A 16212-nucleotide genomic window follows, 5' to 3' on the forward strand; every position below is an offset into this window, starting at 1 on the left:
GGGTCGACACCGTGGACACGTCCGACGCACTCTCCTCGAAGCAGTGTTAGAGGCCATGACAAAATGTAGGGGACGAGCAGTGTGCTGACACCGTCACAAATTTCCAAAAGGGCAAAAGGCAGCGGTGAACATTTGCGGCGGACGAAGATAGAAGATGGCGTAAAAAGTGCGCTTGACTTGGCGATACTGTTGCAGGACACTCGCAAGGGCAAAGGAGTGCGGCGGTATTGTAACGTCTTCCGCAACAAATAGCTTGTCCTCGGCTTCACGAGCGTCAAGTAACGGAGCATCGCAAAGCGCTTCAAATGCCACTTCAGCGCGAGAACAGTCGATGACGGCTTTATTAGCAGATAGAAAGTCCCAGCCCAAAATGACGTCATGTGAACAAGAATGCAGGACCAAAAATTCGACGACGTAGAGGAGATCGTTAATTACGACGCGAGCAGAACATGCAGCAGCCGGCGTGACGCGGTCTGCGCTGGCGGTGCGAAGCGATATGTTGGACAGCGGCGTCGTAACTTTTTTGAGCAAGCGGCAGAGTTCGGCACTGATAACGGAAACTGCTGCACCGGTATCGACAAGGGCGAGTGCAGCGACGCCATCCACATACACGTCAATAACGTTCGTCGGGGAAAGGAGATGCCTTGGTCTTTTCGCGGGTGATGCAGTTCCTGCCTCTGGAACTGCGGCAATTAGTTTTCCCGCTCCGGCGTAGAGGGACGATGGCGCATCGGCGATAGCGAGCGGCGTCGAGGTGATGGCGAGCGGCGGTTGGCAGGAGGATGGTGGTCGGTATACACCAGGGGCCGTATTCTGAAAAGGCGACAATCGCAAAAGTATCGCCTTTTGTCCGCGCTGATTGGCTATTGAGCAAACCGGAAAAGTTAGGGCGCCATCTGGCACTTCCGCCGACGTCAATTTTGCGTCATGGTGCTCGACGGTGCTCTCGACATATTTGCAATAAACGAAGACACCGTTAACCGTCGGTTGGTGGTGAAGTCTAGCATTCCAGTGTCGTAGGCGGTAGTTTCTAGTGTTTTTTGTCGATGTGCGTAGCGTAGGTCAAGTTTTCAGTGAACATTTTTGCATTGTGCCTTCGGTGACAGCTGTTTTGTGCCCGTGTTTTCGTCGTGCAGTCATTTGAACGTGCAGCAGCATGAACCCCGCGTTGATCGCGTGGTTTGCCGCGCGCCAGCGTGCCCGCCCCAACCCTGACCAGTGGCGTAACCCCTTCGACATGCCGGAAGAACGTTTTAGGCGGCATTTCCGAATGTCGAAGAACACCGTGCGGCTTTTGTGCAGCCAGATGGCCCACCTGCTAGAGCACCGCACTGCTGGAGGCCTGAGTGTTGAGGATCAAGTTCTCTGCGCACTCAGGTTCTTCGCCACTGGGAGCTTTCAGTCGTCAGTCGGCAGCGAGGCGACCATAAGGATGTCTCAGTCTTCAGTCAGCAGGTGCATTGCACGGGTTGCGCAGGCCATTGTTGACGTAGGGAAGCTACGAGGATGGGTGGCGTTCCCACGCACCGCCTTTGAACGAGCAGCCGTCAAGCAAGGCTTCTTGCAGCACGGCAGGCTCGGCGGTGTGATCGGTTGCGTGGATGGCACGTTTATCGCCATCGCTGCCCCGCGCCTCCCTCCTGCGCAGAAGGCATCGTTTTGGTGCAGAAAGGGATATTACGCCCTCAACACCATGGTGGTAAGTTTGAAACGTCGATGTAGTAATTATGAAGCATTGTATCAATGCAAATGTGTACCGCTAATGGGTTGTTATGTCATCCATTTTGCATGTTTGCGACTCGGACATGAAAATCCTGTCCATTGACCCGCGTTTCGCGGGCTCATGCCACGACGGGCACGTGTGGCGGAATTCTGGGCTCCGCAGACGCTTCATGTCCGGTCGCATTGTTGTGCGGGACGGAGAGTTCCTGCTCGGTGAGTAGCTGCAATTCTCCATAGAAAAGATTTCTGTTAATTTCACATCTGAACATTTCTAATAAAGAAAAAGAAACATGTACCATTTATGGTGAGGATAGCAGATTAAAAGCTACAATATCTGCAGCTTCACTAACCGTGCCACCCCGTCACAATGCTGATAACGTGCGTTACGGAAACAATTTTAGTTGTACGCAGAATTTCAACACATAGTGAAAAGTCTGGAAACAAAAAACACTCAAGGTGCCGTATTTACATTTAAAAAAAAACTAAAAATTCAAGGACACCATATTTAAAATTGAATTTGTAGAGATAATACAACACGCTGTTTGTGTGTATTCTTCGTCATTTCGTTATGTACGAGAAACAGTTGGAATATGTGTTCTTTCTGCAGGCGACAGTGCTTACCCCCTTGAGCCGTGGCTTCTAACGCCGGTTCCTGGGCACCCGGATGAGGACACACCCTAGGGTGTGTACAACAAGGAGCACGCGGCCCTGCGGTCAACAGTGGAGCGCTGCATCGGCCTCCTCAAAAGCCGGTTCCGCTGCCTGCAGCGCTATCGGGCCCTCCATTACGGCCCCAGGAAAGCAGGGACGATTGTGGCAGCATGTGCTTCACTGCACAATCTCTGCTTGGAAGAGCCTGAGGACAGTGACGGGGACGAGGAGGACGATGAACCAGCAGCACACACCTCAAGGACAGTAGCTCCTCCTCGGAGGCGGGCACTGTACTTGCGCGGAAGGGCAACACGCGCAAGGCAAATCGCGCAGCTGAACATCTCGCGCAGTGTGCATCTGCAGCGAATACAGAGAGCTCTTTTGCGTGCACGGCGACACTAGACTGTAGGGTTCTAGCAGTGTTTATGGCTGCATGCACATGTGGGGCTACGAACAATGTACCTTCGGTACCCTCCTGCGCCACAAGTATATACATTCTGGTGTTGCACAGTGCTGCGGACACATGTACACCATCGCTGTTCCAGGTGCCATGTATTGCAGTGTGCCACACAAGTGTGGGCGTTGTGGTGTTGCACACAGTCTTTACGGACACATGTATGCCGTCGTTGCTCCAGGTGCCCTGTACTGCCGTGTGCCCCCTCGTGCCCCACGTGTGTGCGCGTTGTACTGCTGCTGCCTGTCTTTACGGACGTATGTACGCCGTTGCTCCTCCAGGTGCCCTGTACTGCCGTGTGCCCCCTCGTGCCCCACGTGTGTGCGCGTTGTACTGCTGCTGCCTGTCTTTACGGACGTATGTACACCGTTGCTCCTCCAGGTGCCTTGTACTGCCGTGTGCCCCCTCGTGCCCCACGTGTGTGTGCGTTGTACTGCTGCTGCCTGTCTTTACGGACGTATGTACGCCGTTGCTGCTCCTCCAGGTGCCTTGTACTGTTGTGTGCCCCCTCGTGCCCCACGTGTCTGTGCTTTGTACTGCTGTTGCCTGTCTTTACGGACGTATGTACGCCGTTGCTCCTCCAGGTGCCCTGTACTGCCGTGTGCCCCCTCATGCCACACACGTGTGTGCGTAATGCTGCTGCCGCCAGTGTTTAGTGACACGTGCATACAACCTCGCTGCATCATTACGGGTGAGAAACAGCGCTAAAAAGACGGGACAAGAAAGGACACGAGACGACGGCGCTGACTAACAACCAGCGCCGTCGTCTCGTGTCCTTTCTTGTCCCGTCTTTTTAGCGCTGTTTCTCACCCGTAATCATGAACCAACCAGCCCAAATGCGTACCCTTCTACTCGCTGCATCATATGCTTTGTGTTGCCGTGTGCCCGCTCAGACACCACAACTGTGTGCGTTGTACTGCTGCCAGCAGTGTTTAGCGACACGTGCATACAACCTCGCTGCATCATATGCTTCGTGTTGCCGTGTGCCCGCTCAGACACCACAACTGTGTGCGTTGTGCTGCTGCCAGCAGTGTTTAGCGACACGTGCATACAACCTCGCTGCATCATATGCTTCGTGTTGCCGTGTGCCCGCTCAGACACCACAACTGTGTGCGTTGTGCTGCTGCCAGCAGTGTTTAGCGACACGTGCATACAACCTCGCTGCATCATATGCTTCGTGTTGTCGTGTGCCCCCTCATGCACCACACGTGTGTGCATTGTGCTGCTGCCACCAGTGTTTATTGACATGTGCATACAACCTCGCTGCATCATACTGCTGCATGTATTCTTCAGCGCAAGAAGGGCAACGAAGTCCATGCGCATTGAAAAAGGAAGACAAAGGCTATGCCACAAAGACTTTGTCATGTTTATACACCTGTTCACCGCAGCAACCGACATCTGTTATGCTTGTCTGAGAATTCATTCATCTGTCAGAAAGCAGTGCCCACGACATGACAAACCAAACCCGACGCAGGTGACTTTTTTTAATTCTTGAGTTCCTGTGAAGTTTGACGTCAACACATATGAGGACACAGGCAACTTGCACGAGAAGTTTGAGATTAGAGCCCCTGTTAACGGATTGAATGCACGCAGAAGTTAGGCCCCGTGTACTTCCCTTTTCTAAAGTGACTCTGAACATGGTTGACAAATTGCAAGTGGTCATCTTGGGATGATTTCTAGTGGAAGGTCCTGGACACGGTCCGAAGTACCGCATGGTGAGAGCACGCACAGCAGCGCGGAATCTGGGATTCAGAAGGCAATGATACTGTAGCCATGTCTATTTCGTCTAGCAGATTGCGATATGTTTGAAGCGAAAAAACTTGACCACGTCATGCATGGTATTGAGAAGCAGCTCTTTGCTGGTCTCGTGCTAAACCCGTCTACAAGTGTCAACAACTTTTTGAAGGAAGCAGTTGCCATCAAGCACCCACTACAGCTACACTACAGCCAGTATGACTGCCTATACAGCAGTGGACCAATTCACACGACAGGTGTGACTGTTGTGATAGCAACTGATGAGTGTTCTTTGTGCCAGCTGATAAGGGCAGTCGGTGGTACAGAAGGAGGTCAAGAAGCTCACCACCACGTCGAATGAATGCGCAATTATGTCAGTCACTGAAGTCGTGTGCCGGGAGATAAGGCAAGCGCTTTCGTCTCCAGAGCCACACATTGAGACTCGCAAATGAAGCTATATGCAGACGTCTGCCGCCAGCCTCGTACCGTACAGACGCTGCAGCAGTGCTACCAGCAACTACTGCAAACAACGCCTTTGTACTACAGAGGAACTTTGACATTGATCCGATGAGCAAAACTGCCACTTGGGAGACCTCTGACTACAGGCCCCTGTGCTTCGATTGTGGGGAAGCAGGCCACATCTGTCAATATTGTTACGGGAAAGAGACAGACTCGAAGGAATAGGAACTGATGTAGTTACAACTGGTTAAGCGAGCAGCGCTGCTGATAGGAACAGCTCACGCCAGACTGTCTTGTTGTCGTCCTCTTCTTTGTCTTGTTGACCGTGATGCCACTGGTATGTAGCAATATTCCCCTTATTGAGTCACAGAGTACCAAAGATTTCCATCCCCTACTCCTCGGTGCCATTTCAACGGAACACGTAACGTCAGTGCGAGCACGGCAGGCTGATGGGACGACTCCCCTGGGTTCCAGTTGCACTCCTCCTCTCCTGGATGTTATTCTCCATCCACTAGACGTAGAACCGTTGACATAGCGAGAGCGTGATCTCCCAGGGCATGCCGGGGAATCTAAGGGCAGTGACTTCAGGGGGGAAGGTTGCCAATCATCAAAGAGCTGAAATTCCCCCATTACCGCTGAATGAGGAGCCGAAAATGTGCAATGATTTGTCGAAACATGATATTATTGTCGTCGTAATATTACACTTACGATTGACGTTGATGGCGTGTCGTCGCTTGGTTCGCACTTTTTAATAATAAGTGAGAATTTGGAAGATAAGTTCAGGAAGGGGAAAATAGAATGGGCAGGACTACAGGATCTGGAGGGCAGTTACTAACACCTAGTCAAAAGTGCACCGCAGCAATCAAGATAGGGGAGTCATCCTTCATCGTAACTTTGGTTATTCTTTCTGACTGTTGGAAACGGGCAATTTTAGGCATGGATTTTTTGCGTCAATACTGTGCACTCGTCAATATACTGTACGTTGCACTCATTTTTTCATGCGGATAAAAGTGAAGAGCTACAAGCAAATTCCTGCAGGACATCATCAGCGCCACTTACCACCGTTATCGGGCCGCCTTGTTTGTGTCACGTGCAACACGCAGCATTACGGGGAAGTTCTCGCTGAACAAGTATTTGCGCTTTTGCTCTCTCAAGGTGTTGCCACAGCCAGAGGTGTCATCAGTGTAGTGCATGGGCAAGCAGAGGTCGTGTTGATGAAATTCACCAAAAATAGGGACACATTGGAGGATGCACTTCAATAGCTTACTTCTACGAGATTGCAGAGTTCCGCGAATGCTTTGCATTACTACAGGGAGAGCAGCGAGTAGCTTCATCACCACCAGCTGTTGACGTGTACACACGAATTTATCACCACCACAGAGACAGCATCTTGTGGATGTACTGCAACAGTTCAGAGTGCATCTCGTCTACCTCGATGGCCAGCTAAATGCCACTGTCGAAGCATTGTATTACAACAGACGAGCTGGCAAAAGCAATTCGACCAAACCCTTACCACGTGGTGCCGAAAGTTCACGATGCAATGCAAGAACAGGTGAGTAAGATGCTTGACACTGATGCTGTCTAGCCATCAAAAAGCTCTGAAGCATCGCCAGTAGTGCTCATTAAAAAGCAAGACGGTAGTCTACGCTTGTGTGTTGACTGCTGCAGGCTGAACCCGGTGACGAAAAAACGCCAGGCATGTGCGGAACACACAGCACAGTTGCAGCAAAAGCTGGAGGAGCAGCCTTTCTGGTGGAGCTTGCACCTTCAAGAATTCCATATAACGGTTGTGTACAAGTCTGGATGAAAGTGCTTTGAGGCCGATTGCCTGGGAAGGTCACCGATAAAGCAAGACGAGGTCCATGCCTGATCCCTTTCAGTTTTTCCTAATTAAAGTGACCTGCCATGTTGTCGAGTTCTGATGTTTGTGCACTGTGATACTACGTGTTGCTGTGTGCCTCCCTCGTGTGCCACAAACGTGTGTGTTGTGCTGCTGCCATCAGTGTTTGACACGTGCATACATCCTCGCTGCATTGTGCTTCGTGTTGTCGTGTGCCACAAGTGTGTGCGTTGTGCTGCTGCCACGTGCATACATCCTCGCTGCATTGTGCTTTGTGTTGTCGTGTGCCACAAGTGTGTGCGTTGTGCTGCTGCCACCAGTGTTTGACACATGCATACATCCTCGCTGCATCTTGGCTGCACTGTGCTTGGTGTTGTCGTGTGCCACAAGTGTGTGCGTTGTGCTGCTGCCACGTGCATACATCCTCGCTGCACTGTGCTTGGTGTTGTCGTGTGCCACAAGTGTGTGCGTTGTGCTGCTGCCACGTGCATACATCCTCGCTGCATTGTGCTGTGTGTTGTCGTGTGCCACAAGTGTGTGCGTTGTGCTGCTGCCACCAGTGTTTGACACATGCATACATCCTCGCTGCATCTTGGCTGCACTGTGCTTGGTGTTGTCGTGTGCCACAAGTGTGTGCGTTTCAAAGAAGGGAATTTTGAGGGCTCGTTTCTTTGTTTGACCCAACCTTAATGAAAACCAGCTTCATTATGTGCTAGTTTTGATTCAGGTTGTGTCAAAGTGTGTGTGCTGTGCTGCCACCAGTGTTTGCAATGCTGATAAAGACCATACATGGATTTTCTTACTGTTGTTTTCCACCGCCTTTGCCTATTGAAATGTTTGATCTCATATCACGCAGCTTGCTTCATCTATCATATTTGACATGATGTAACTGTGTTCTGTTCAGCAACGCTTCTCCCGCATAGGGCCTATTCCGGGCTGCTTCACTTAAAAAAAAGTAATTGGAGCACCTCACATGTGAAAATGCATCTGGTGTGTAGGTACTATGTTTACACACGGACTTTGAAACTACCTTGCATGCTTTAAAGGGGCCCTTGAACACTTTCGAAGCACCTATTTTTTATTTGCATGTTGTGTAAACTGGTGACTTAAGATACATTTACGCTTCTTTTTGGGTAGGGCTTCCTTTAGAATGCAATTTTGGTTAGCATGGGACGAGGTTTTCTTGATCTTTTTAGGGGTTCATCAACGTCTGGAGCGACTGCACTGAAGGTGCATCCTGTGACCATAGGAACTTAATTCTGGCATGCTGTTTTTCCAAAATCTAAATTTTCCTTGAGTGTGCAATCCTTCTTGTCGGTTGACATTCAGTCCTAGTTTAGACTTTTATTCCACTACATTTGGGCAAGTTGAGGAAACTCAGGACGACAGAAAGTTGAGCTAGTTCATAGGTTTGAAGTAGAGGTGTGCGAATATTCGAAATTTCGAATATTTTTCGAATAGTGTTTGCTATTCGATTCGATTCGCATTGAAATTTTACTATTCGAACTATTCGAACGTCCCAAAAACAAATGCAGTCAACACCCAATTAAAAGTGACCCCTTCAGATTTTTAATACGCTTCACCACATTACACTCTCGCATTGCGGCAAAGTTGCCTTTCAAGCTCTGTTACGGTCACCCTTTGCCAAAAAACAACGTCCGATTGGAAGTGGTTCCTAGATTTTCGGTACGCTTCACCTCATTACACCCCGGTATTGCGGCAAAGCTGCCTTTCAAGCTCCGTTACGGTCGATCAGTCACTGTTCGTGTTTTTAAAAGAAGTGCATGGCTTTCATGTCACATACCTAGGCAGTCCATAGTACAACCTCTGAAAAGAAGTTGTTGCTACATGAGCTACATTAGAGAAAGCACCTGACCATTACACTCATCAATGTTCATCGGTAGGGAACCTGTTTTAAACATCAGTCACTGTTCGTGTTTTTAAAAGAAGTGCATGGCTTTCATGTCACATACCTAGGCAGTCCATAGTACAACCTCTGAAAAGAAGTTGTTGCTACATGAGCTACATTAGAGAAAGCACCTGCCTCCCTGCCCTGGCCTCAAAGGCTTTGTGGAGGTATTTGTGCTCACACCATATCCCCATTGTTTTATCATCACAACCACTTGTCATTCATTCACTACGCACATGTTTTACGTCACACTCATGATTTTATTGCTTATATGTTTTAGTCGCCTTTAGTGCGAGGAATCGTAGGCCCCTATACAGCCACCTAACATAAGCATTGTTCACTTTCACTATCATATCCTGGCACTCTTTGGCCATTAAATGGCCCTTGCACCAATAAACGTCGCATGTCATCATCGTTTTCTACTGTTTCTGTGTTTGCACGCTGCACTCTTTTTTTGTTAGGCTATGTAATATCTGACAACTGTGTTTCCTGTTCAACAGTGTGAATGAAACGGCACGGTCAGGCATGTTGCAAGTATGGCAATAGCGTCGTGCAGCACTCTGGACAAGTTGGTAATCCATCACTTCTCTACGATTGTGCGATAAGACGTGGACAAGTGAAAAGAAGACACTCACGGCGCAAGGTGTGTTGTGCTGAGTGTGTCTTCTATTGTGGTTTTCATGTCTTTTTTGTTTCACAATCGTGTTGAAGAAATTGGTAGACTTGATCAAACAAGCAAGCATCATTGAGAAACTCTTCTACATAGGCGCTTCAAGCTTGTGCGCAAACTTCTCCTGCATAGGCACTCTAAAGTCATTTTATTGACAGCGCTTTGGAACGTCACTGTCGAGATAAAGGTGGTCAGGGGACAGCTTGAAAATTGAGAAAAGTAGAGACATTCTTGATCAGCCCCATCACTCATGTTCTTGCTGCAGTAATGTGTCCATCCTTCAGTCTATGCAAAGTACAAGAATAAACAAAGTAGGCGCTTGAACTCTGTTAGAGGGCCACTTCAAAGGATAGATAGCCATAATATCCACTCGCGTATATTTTGTTGATATTGTGCCTAATTTTCCCAGCATGTTTGATGTTCTTGATGTGATTGGTTGAAGCTTGGTGGGAACGTGGCCGTTCTGCAATACTTATTTATAATTTTTGTATGTGCCGAAAGTGCAAAAGTGGTGCATGATGCAGTGCGTCATCAATAAACGCAATGTTACAGGGTTTTCGCGGGTCCTCGAAAACTGTTGCATTTGGAAATGTCATTTGCAAGGCCTTGGGAAACGTAGAGTATTTTGTGGAGGTTGAGAACCCTTCATTTCCGGGCAATGCATAAGTGTGACTAATATGTGGAATCTTTTTTTCTAAAAGAGCCAAATCCAGAAACCGAAACTGGGCTAAATTTCACGGGAGCATGAAGCGCACCTAAGTATCTTTCACCTTTAAAACATTTGTGATCAGGATGGGGCAATTTCTTATCATAACGTGGACTCAAAAAAGCAGTTTTGAATCAAAAGCGAGCCAAATCCAGCATCTGTATGGATGAAACAGAGGCTGATCCATTAAACCAGCGCTGTGTAAACAATGTCCAGAACAACCAACATGGTCGAATCTAATCTGTTTCATATGTCTCCTACTTGCTTTGCTATCATGCTTTCGTTCCACAATTGCTTTTCTTGGGCGAGTTGGTACTCTCTGAAGGACATTATGTTGTAGGCCAGAACTCGAAAGAGTAGGAGGCTGACTTTCCTACCTTAAAATCCCAAGCAAGTGCCCCCCTCCTTTTTTCGAAAGATTTGAACATGCCCCAATGACAGAGCAAGCACCCCCCCACCCTCTCCTCCCGCCATTTTCAGTATTTCATTCACTATTTCGGAAACGGGAAATGCTTGCGTATTCAATAGAGCATTTCATTAGAACTACGGGTGTGCACTTTTTATTCCTAGAGATTCTTCCTCCGCCATCTTGAATTTTGCTCCATGACCAAGCAAGGGCCCCCCCTCCAAATCTTGTCGGATTATCTTTCACCTTAGCGTCGAGCGCTTGCTCGAGATTTTATGGTACTTGTTTCTGCCTCTTGGTGTTTATTTTCGAGTTCTGCGCTACAGTATTATGTCCTTCTTTCACTCCAAAACTGTATATTTCAAATAGAAGATAACGGAAATGAAGATCTTGGCCACCAATCTATTCCTTGAAGAAGAAGTAGTGATCCCAAACGGCGCAGCATAAAACGAGCTAAGAAGATGAAGAACTGAAGCATTTTTTGGAGGCCTTATAGATGCCAAGAACAAGAAAAAGCTGCCCACAGTCACGAATGGTGCACATTTTGCCTGGAAGAACCACTGTTTCTACAAGTCTAGTCATCGACGGAAGCACAAGGATAGTGTTACTTTTGTAGCAAAACATTGCTATATCATTCATTCGCTGGGATTTCGTTTTTTAACAAGCTAATTCAAGCCCAAATGAAAAGTTGCAATCTATAAGAGCCAAATCCAAATTTCACTCCTGAATGTTGACAACAGTGGGCTATATAGCTTTTAGGCCTTCTTGAAAACTTTTCAGCGCGAACTGGAGGGAGCACAAGAAGAGGACACAAGACGAGCGCTGTCTAAGAACTGAAGTTTATTGAAATACATCAGTTCCAACTCGCCCACCTATCTACTTTAGATATAGATTTTAGGTATCTGGGTGACGTGAGCACACTGGCAAAAATTGTTGTTGCAGGCCCGACCGTATTTCAGAAGTAAAAAACTAAGTTTTTGTCAGTTTCACTTAAGGTAAACTACGCTCTTTTATAAAAGAATGCCACATATGTTCTTGTCTGTGATGACTCTGGGTATGATTACCTCTATCAGTGGAACATGAATTTCCACATGAGGTGATAGAACACATTAAAAAGAAAGCAAGCATACTCTTGCCACTATCACTCGCAAAGTATCTGAAACTTTTCATGGACAGACAAAAATGTAAATTTACATTTTTTACAGCCGTTCTGGAGCATGTTCACTACATTAAGTGGCGAGTTGGTTATGTTGATGTATAATTGCAAAATGCTCCACTGAGGTCATGTTAGCAAGAGACCAACAAGAAAGTTGTCAAGTACGCTATGTTGATTTAGACACTTCCAGTCTGCACATGGTACACAACACCTACAAGCACATGCAACTGCCAGTAAGTGCTGAGTGGACATTATGGTGTCTACTATCATCGCATTGTTTCAAAAATTCCTCAGTGAGCCAAGAGGTCTTCTCGGTGGTGTCTGGGAAGAAAAGATTGCCACTAAAATATGTAGCCCTTACATTCGTTGAAAACAATTCAGTTATTGAACGAGCTCTTTGCAGCCAAAGTGTGCTTCCTTTGATAACTTGATTCATTCATGTGGCAACTGACTAGTCACACCCAAAGTTCTGTTTGCCTTCGTAGTTGCAGTAATTCTAAAAAATTTTCTTGTTGATTGTAAGGTGCAAGGCTCATCCCCCTTCCAACTCTGTCCATGCAAACTAAGACTGTATACATTCCCGGTACTACTTCCTCCCCGCACTCCGCTCTGCTGTTTTCTTTCTTTATTTAGACTTTTTCCTGTTTTGTCTCCTGATCGGACACACCAATCTGTCGTAACAGCCCCACGCTGTATGTTCTTTCCTTCACCCACCTTTTCTGCACTTGCTCTCTTCTACTCCTCCATTTCTGTCATTGGGGAGAGGGATTAAAGCGTACACATACACAGCGCTAGGGAACACAGTTGCTGCCTTGCCAAAGACAAGTCTGTTTGTCGAAATGTCGGCTCCAGCAACACCCACCTTAAAGGATTTTTCATCTCTGCAAGCTTCCATGTGCCACTGAACTTACGTTTTATTTGGATATACATGTGCATTGTATGCCCCAGCAAATAGGAAATTCTTGTAATCATTACTTCCATCTACCACACTCTACAGCAGAACTTTAGGCCCACGTACAGTCAATGTTACACAGTGTCGTTGCCATTACCACATCATTTCCTATGCATCACCGCACACATTTGGGGCTCCTATACAGACATAGAACCTTGCTCTACAAAAAAATGCTACATGTCCTCATCATCGCTATCACATTCAGTGTCACCTATTTATCCAACAAGTGCATGGAATTTCGAAATCGTTGGCCGCCTTATCATAGGTTGCTTATCCCGGTCACGATAATGTATTGTTTTAGACTGTTCATTCAGAAATGACCAAAGGCCTGGATAATTTTTTGTGGAGGTGTTTATTTATCCCAGGTGGCATATGTGCAAGAAATAGCATTTTCTCTAGTAGCACGACGCACTCATTGTAATGGAGCAAACATGCCACAAAATACATTGGAAAAGGCCCTAAAACACTTCATCTTATAGTACAAAAGTTATTGCGTTATTTCAGCACCTTCATACACTGACAACGATGATTTACAACACATAAAATGCACTTGTGTTTATTGCAAGGACAATTGCCTTTTTAAAACATTCGTTGCTCCTGTTACACTGGTTCTGTTTTCAAGTGAAACAGCCTTGCAGTTGTCATATGCTGAGACAGAAATGGGAGCACCTTGACTTCATTCTTGATTGAGGCCCAAGAAGTCTCCCGAGAATATTGAGATAGCCAGTAAGCTCTATAGATGTCAGTGTATGGTGTATCGTACATTTACATTCATTACATCACACTCTCACTGTTCTGTGTCTCTCACGATGGTAGCTGAGCATGCTGTGCTGTTGCACTGTCAAGCTCGAGAATGCTGTTCAAATCCAGGCCATGACAGCCACAGCTCAGTGGGGGCAAAATTGAAGAAAAGGCCATGATGTTAGATGTAGGTGCATGTTGCAGAGTTTGAGGTGCTCATAGTTAATGCCGAGTTCTCTTCTATGGTATGCCTCATTATCACTCTGTGGGTTTGGCACATGAAATTCTCCAGTGCACTTAAAGTTAGTGTTTTTATGCAGCAGACAGATGCCCTTCCTTGTCGTCAGTGCTTTGCTTGTAAAGCATCCAGCAGCTTTGCAAGAAGCTCACAATATTACGCTGCATGAATGGTGGCACCTTGTCACCAATACTCGGTCAGATGCGTACCACTGAACTTCATGAAGTGGTCAAGGTGGCCAATTGAGATGGTAACACAGCAATGTGATTTGTGGTTGGTCATTCAGAGTGTTCAGCTTGTGATATTTAGTGACCCAGTGCACATTTGTAAACAATGCAGTATGCCTCGATGTGGCACTGCACTTCACACGTACAATCAAACATGACCAGTGCACTTTTGTTAACAATGCACTATGCGTCGCTTGTGGCACTACACGTCACACGTACAATCAAACATGACCAGTGCACATTTGTAAACAATGCACTATGCGTCGCTTGTGGCACTACACGTCACACGTACAATCAAACATGACCAGTGCACATTTGTAAACAATGCACTATGCGTCGCTTGTGGCACTACACGTCACACGTACAATCAAACATGACCAGTGCACTTTTGTAAACAATGCACTATGCCTCGATTGTGGCACTGTACGTCACACGTACATTCAAACATGACAGTGCACACTTGTAACAATGAACTATGCCTCGATTGTGGCACTGCACGTCACACGTACATTCAAACATGACTAGTGCAGACTTGGTAGCATTGCAGTACACCGCACTTGTGGTGCTGCGCGTCACACAAAAAAACATAACTTCCACACAACGTACAAGACAAAAGGTATTAAACGAAAGACATATAACAAACTTAAATAACGAAAGGAAAAAAGGTGCCACAAGTAACTGTTTTGTCAAGGCAAGTAAAATTAAAATTCAAGCAATAAAAAACAAAAACTGAAATAACAAAACAACTTAAATAACGAAAGGAAAAAGGTGCCACAAGTAACGTTTTGTCAAGGCAAGTAAAATTAAAATTCAAGCATTAAAAACAAAACTGAAATAACAAAAGTTACTGTGGTGGCTGCGGCGGCTGTTGCCCTGGCATGGGCTGCTGTGGCAGCACCACCACAGTACTTGTTGCTAGTGTGGCGAGGGGCGAAAGGTTTTCCTCCAGTCTTCGGAGTCGCTCCTCCTGCCGGCGTCCAATCTCGCACAACTCCTTGACTGCGTCAGCCACCGATTTGAGCCCTTTTTCGAGGACCGCCGTTTGCTGTTCAAAATTATGCAGAATTGAAAGTGTAGTGTTCAGAATCGATGCGCAGTGTATTGTATGATGAAGTACGATATTACAAAGTAAGCAAATGCCATGTAAACGTTATGGTAACATTTGACACACCTAGTCATTATAGCTAAGCATATTTGGCAGGAACATGCCGAGTACGTAGGCTTCGCTTCGTTTCTCAAACGTGGTAGCTGCATTCCAATGTGAAAAAATGCACTTGCTCATCTTAATTGCACAAGAGGGTGAAGCGTCGAAACACGGACACAAGAGATGAGAGCAAGAAATCACAGTATATGTTGTCTTGTTATCTTCTGTGTCTGTGTATGCACGTTTCTTTCTTTTGTAATGAATGCTAGCGAACTAGCTCAAGTTTATGTCATTATAAGCTCTTGCTAACCTATAGGTTTGTTTACATGCATGTTACTGAACCCCAGGTAGACAAATTCAATAGGCAGTGCAATACTACAATAAGCTTCATTAGTTCTTTCATTGTTTTGTTTCGTGCAAAAAACAACTGCATTATTAAAATTGCCAGCCATGCTGTAATGCTTGGGTCCGTTCCTTCTGGGATCCTAATTTTTATTTGCATTCGTTGCGTCAACCCTGCCATGTTGGCTTTTCCTAATGCTCTCGCATTTAGTTTACCGATGTCTGTTCTTGCCGTTCCTGGGTAGATATAAAGTGTCAATCACCTGTGGTGCATACCCGTTTACAGCGGCCCGTGACAAACGGGTATGTGCCACACGTATCTGGAGAAAGGGGTTTTGACGACGTGCGCGACACGCTTTTCACGTTATTCATGTCATCATCAGGCATACTTGTCAAACCCTCTTACCCTCCCATTTAAGGAAGCAATCACGAGGGCACCCAAACATAGGCGGCTGGACAGACAGACTGACAGACGGACACAACATTCAAAGTGCCTTGGGTTCGCTAAGAAATGCTTTCCATTTAATAGGTGTGAGTTAGCGCATCAGCCTACTTGATATATATTTCGACCATGAGGAGCATGTACCTTGCGTGTGGCCTCCACTTGCTCGCGCTGGGCTTTGCACAGCTGCTGAGATGCAAGCACGCTTTGTCTGCCATGGTCAATGGCTTGAGCCAGTAGGTCCTCCTGGCTGGCTTGCGGAGACGAAGTGCCTGCAACAAATGCCCGCCACAATGCTGAATTTTAGGTACACACAACTGTAATTGTGATTGCTTGTGATTATTATGTACATACACTAGAAGAACTCAGAATTTAGCAAAAATTTTCCGCACGCTTGCAACAACACTCTAAAGAGAGCC

General features: G+C 46.7%; 3 protein-coding genes across 3 annotated transcripts; 2 read left to right on the top strand and 1 right to left on the bottom strand.

Moving 5' to 3' along the window:
- The first annotated feature begins 905 nt into the window (after positions 1–905).
- Positions 906–1763, top strand: LOC125756121 (putative nuclease HARBI1). The gene is made up of 2 exons (XM_037646826.2): positions 906–1699; positions 1734–1763. The coding sequence occupies exons 1-2, from the start codon at positions 1157–1159 to the stop codon at positions 1761–1763; spliced, it is 573 nt and encodes a 190-aa protein (XP_037502754.1). The 5' UTR covers positions 906–1156.
- A 9-nt stretch (positions 1764–1772) lies between these two features.
- LOC119377293 (putative nuclease HARBI1) lies at positions 1773–2775 on the top strand. The gene is given in 2 exon segments (XM_049411564.1): positions 1773–1935; positions 2330–2775. Coding segments are annotated over 2 exon segments (609 nt in total).
- Positions 2776–14676: 11901 nt separating this feature from the next.
- Positions 14677–16089, bottom strand: LOC125756666 (uncharacterized; the record flags this gene model as incomplete). Its single annotated transcript, XM_049411565.1, has 2 exons — positions 14677–14910; positions 15938–16089. Coding segments are annotated over 2 exons (353 nt in total), but the record flags the coding sequence as incomplete, so codon positions are not given.
- Positions 16090–16212: the final 123 nt, after the last annotated feature.

Source organism: Rhipicephalus sanguineus, unplaced genomic scaffold (assembly GCF_013339695.2).
Source record: "Rhipicephalus sanguineus isolate Rsan-2018 unplaced genomic scaffold, BIME_Rsan_1.4 Seq4301, whole genome shotgun sequence".
NCBI lineage: Eukaryota > Metazoa > Arthropoda > Arachnida > Ixodida > Ixodidae > Rhipicephalus > Rhipicephalus sanguineus.